Source organism: Cyprinodon variegatus, unplaced genomic scaffold, assembly GCF_000732505.1.
Source record: "Cyprinodon variegatus isolate N-32 unplaced genomic scaffold, C_variegatus-1.0 Scaffold79, whole genome shotgun sequence".
NCBI lineage: Eukaryota > Metazoa > Chordata > Actinopteri > Cyprinodontiformes > Cyprinodontidae > Cyprinodon > Cyprinodon variegatus.
The window spans coordinates 1,584,753-1,589,416 of record NW_015150532.1 but is presented as its reverse complement, the minus strand read 5'-3'; the positions used below and the strand labels follow the sequence as shown (position 1 = coordinate 1,589,416).

The following is a 4,664-nucleotide window of genomic DNA, read 5'->3' as shown; positions in this document are numbered from 1 at the left end:
AAACATATTTGGGAAGATGATTAAAGGGAAAGAATATGTTCTAGGGCTGGGCGATACTGCTTAAAACTAAAATCTCAGATTATTTTATTATTAATTTGATTTACGATTCTTTTTCTGATTTTCCAAAACTCCCAGCCTCCCACCCCCTCGCCGGGAACCTTGCATGCTGCTAATGCTCCCATCCTCCGTCCTCCTACTAACTTGTGTTTTGGTAGTAATGCGTTCTGATAAGCGCCAAAAGACATGTTATCATAGCAGAGTTATTGCTGGTGTTGCTATGAAACTCACGTTGACAAGGTTATTTTCCCCTCCCGAAAAAAACAAATTCTGACTTCATTTCATGCAGCCATCTCTGTCACAAAAAGGACATTGTTATAAAAACAATGGTGGAAATAAAAGAAAAAATGATTCACAGAAGCTGCAAACTGATGCCAGCAAAGTTCTTAATTTAACGGTCATTTTAGAGCATATTACTACTGACGTAAAAACGCAATCATGACTGAGTTAAACTAAGTTAATATTAATAATGATTTCACTTAACCAAATTTTAACTCAAGAGAACAGCGATTAGCTTAAGGTTACTGAAAAGTAAAAAGCAAGCCACAAGTATTAACTTATGCAGCATTAGAAGCCTCAGGGTATTGAATCTATATGATTAAAACATCCAAAATGTGGGTGGAGAGAAGTTTAGATTTCTGTGTTTTAAGTTATTAATATGAATATTAAACATGTGCACTTTTTGCAGAATTTTGATTTCATATACACCCTTGACATTGTTATCAATCCTGTCACCAAAATTATTCCTATAACTCTTTACTTAGATGTATACAGGTAGCAGCCTCATTCTGGGTGTTGTAAAAGCAGTTTATTTTTTTATTTTATTTACTAAGTTAGAAAATACGGATAGCCTCATTGGGATCATGTTTCTGTGCTGAGCTCTACTCCTGTCTAGGTTGTCTCCATGTAAACAGAAGGATGTCTTTGTTCCCCAACTTCCCACTGAATCCCAAAACAGCCTCACCTGGTACACAGCCCCGCATGTCAGGACCCAGATCCTGTCCGTCTGGGCAGGCACAGGTGTATTTGGGAGAGTGTTCGGTGATTTGTGGTGCTTTAAGGCATAAATACTCGCAACCCCCATTGGCTACACTCCCCAGATTACAGCTGTCAGGGCCTGCAAACAGAAAGGAGAGAGAGTTTACTCAGGAATAATGACAACAAGGACTCAAGAGATCAAACTCTGCTCTATATGATCCTAACTAAGTTAATCACAAAGAGAAACATGCATGCATTTATGGACCTGGTTTGGCACATGGAGAAAAGTGAGAGCGTTTTCTGCAGACGCTGAGGCCTTACATGGACTAAACACGCACCTGGGGGCTGACGGAGCTGGTGGAAGACCACTATGTCATGGGGGTCATTCAGGTTTTCAGCCAGAGCTTGGATGTCCTGACCAGTTAACCTGTTGGCCATAAAAACTGCTGCCTTGTCTCTGTCGGTCCAGTAGATCCGATCCTGCAACACAGAAGAAAGAAACCTTCCATTAAGGTGTTTTCTGTAATGTTCAGTCCAGTCAGACTTCTGCACCTGGTTTGTTGTGTCATTATTGACAATTAATGACAATTATTTCAAAAAAAGAAAAAATTCAAAAACAATATTCTGTTTTACTGAATTATAATTCAGTAAATTTTTATGTATTATTACTTTTCCTTTATTTTAATTACTAGTTTGGAATTCAATTTCTTTAATAGGAGGCTATGTAAACTTTTAACCATAAATGTATCTCTATAACTGTTATAGAAGTATACCACAAAAGAATCTATATATAGATTATATGGAATGTATAAAACTGAATTTCTCCTTAAGCCATGATGGCACAATCTCTTTCAAAATGAATCTTTCTTACAGGAACATTTATGTTTCCTTTGTCTGTGGTTGGATCTAGACTAAAGCAACAAGTAGCACTCTACCATTAGAGGGGTTCAAAACTCCAATTTTAGTCAGAATAAATGTGATGTTATGGGTTTGGTACTATTTTATGGGCAAGTGTGGGGTGTTGTATTTACCCTTATCTAGAGATTCAGGGAATAAAACAAAACTACTTACTATCAGAAGTCCTGACATGAAAACACTGCAGCTCATCAACCACCTCCATGATCCATTACTTTTAAAGTGTTAATTTGATTTTAAAAAATTGTTTATAAATAATTGTTTCATAAATGTTCCTAGTTACGATGCCTAATTTGATTTGAAAGGATTCTGCACCAACAGGAATAGTAGATTAAAGTCACATGAGATGAAGCTCTGGTGTTGCCAGATCGTAGTAGCTTTGTAATACAGCGGAGAAATAGCTTCTTTATGGTGTTATAATGTTTACATACAACCCAAAAATCAAACAGAAGAAGCAAAATGAGGGCAAACATCAGTCGAGCTATTGAGTGTTGATTCAGGCTCAAGGAAGCAAAGGGGCTCAGAACCGATGTAGAGGTTTGCGCTTTTCTTCTAAAACTGTAGCTGCAGTGTAACTTTTAAATAAAAATGACACAAAATAAATCAAATACTAGTTTGGACCACTTACAAATGAAGTAAAGGAAAAAAAAATAGAAGGAATGAATGGAGCAGCTATAGGTTAGTAGCATTGGAGGGCTGCCATTGTTCAACCATGATCTAAACTGTCAGGATGACTCCTAACTTAACTGGAGCTATTCCGATGGCAAACACCAGCTTTTAACTTGTTAACTGTTATTGAGATTCAAAAGTAGAAAAAATATTTCCTACGTCCAACTAGAGCACCTTACTTTAGCTGAACACCAAGTATCTATGCTCTCTTTGACAGGATGTGGTCCTTTGCTGCTGAATCACGTTAAAATCATACAAACTGTAATTGGATGATTCAATACAACTGGCTAATTTAGAAAGTAAACATAAAAACTTACTAATTAAGCAGCAACACCTAAACTACCCTAATTTTCGGACTATAAGCCGCAACTTTTTCCCCATTTTTCGACCTTGCGGCTTATATAAAAATGCAGCTTATCTATGGACTTTTACAGCTAACGGACACTAGGGTAATGCGGTTCCTAAATCTATGGATTTTACCATCCACCATGTTGACGTCACATTTGCTTCAACACACAAGTAGCCGAGGGAATGCGGACGTCCTCCAGAAGCAGACTCCGAGAAAGACGGACATTGCGAGCGCAAGACAGTTTGTGTGACACCCTCATTATGGAAAACAAATGTTGAAATGCTGGTGCAGCTTTTAAGTTAAAGGCAGTCAATTTTGCAGTAAACGAAGGAAACAGAACCGCTGCACGTAACCTCGGAATCAACGAGTCAATGGTGAGACGTTGGAGACGCCAGCAGGAAGAATTGTCTCAATTCAATTGTGTTGAAATGTTAATAAATAGGAGCTTCCCCAAACAGTTGCCTCTTTCCCGACAATCCTCTCTGTGCACGAACCATATGGTAATTAAACATCCTGCGGCTTATAGTCCGGTGCGGCTTGTATATGTACAAATCATGCAATTTAGCTTCTGCGGCTTATATTCAGGTGCAGCTTATAGTCGGAAAATTACGGCATATGTTTGACCGTACATACAGGCTTTGATGAATAATTGAGAACACCATTAGTTTGGACACCGATGTTTTATATTTATACAAATAATGCTCTCTTTTTTCATCTCCTTCCTACTCTTTAAAGTCAAACAATTCCAGTTTTCTATTGTCCTGAAAGAGCAAGCACTGTAATGGTACTTAGTGAAATGATGATACATTCCTTGCGGTAAAAGACCTAATCGATCTCTGGCATCACTCTGCCCTGCTGCGACTACAAGGTGACTTTCTTGTTCAGCATGCTGGAAACACAACAGCCCAACCATATTGAGTGGGGCGTGTTGCATAAATTACATTACTGCCTCTGTCTGACCTAATCTCTCAGTGGTCATGAGGTTATCCTCCTCATATTCACCCCTTGTTTTACTCTAAATATGTTGAAAAGCTCAATCTTAGTCTCATTTGACCAAAACTATCAACCACCATATTTACATTTATGATGGCAGAAGAGGAAATACTTTTTTTTTTGGCATTACCCAAAAACAATCAGATGAGATGTAAGACGTGTTTAATGGATCTTGTGGATGTGTTCTCCTGGGATACTCTGGCTTCCTTCCTCAATCCAAAATCATGGCTGTTACTCGGAGAAAACACATCCTCCGTAACTTCTTTGCTTCGCTCCTTCCAGACCGCCTCAACAAAGCAACGCCTACAGCCGCAACGGTTCTCTGTCTTGCTCCACTCAGAGTTCCCTGGAACTCGGGGGAGCATGTGCATTTATTATTATTTATTACATTATTAAAAATGTCTCTGGACCTTTACTGGTTGTTGATCTTCTTCATTCGGATCTTGCTGATTATTAATTGATTAAACCGGCTCTATAGTAAAAGGCTACAAGAAATATACATCTTTGGCCCCGTCCACACGAAGCCAAACCCTGGCCTAAACGCACAAATTTTTCACCAAACCAGCCTCTCATCCATACGAAGCCGGCGTTTCGGGGGTCTGTAAACGTTTTTTTTTTTTATTCAGCCTTCAGAGTGGGAAGCTTTTGAAACGCCGTTTTCGCGTTTCCACCCTTAAGGCCTAACCCCATTTTTTTTTTTTTT

At 38.7% G+C, this 4,664-nt stretch overlaps 1 protein-coding gene across 3 annotated transcripts in view; it reads right to left on the bottom strand.

Annotated features, from left to right (window-relative positions):
• The window catches only part of lrp8 (LDL receptor related protein 8), a 152,517-nt gene that overhangs the window by 9,765 nt on the left and 138,088 nt on the right, over window positions 1-4,664 (bottom strand). For all 3 annotated transcript variants that reach the window (XM_015373009.1, XM_015373011.1, XM_015373010.1), the window contains exons 14-15: window positions 1,374-1,515; window positions 1,022-1,174 (exon numbers count right to left, since the gene is read on the bottom strand). In XM_015373009.1, the coding sequence (XP_015228495.1) occupies window positions 1,022-1,174; window positions 1,374-1,515 (295 nt within the window). The remainder of the gene's footprint in view (window positions 1-1,021; window positions 1,175-1,373; window positions 1,516-4,664) is intronic.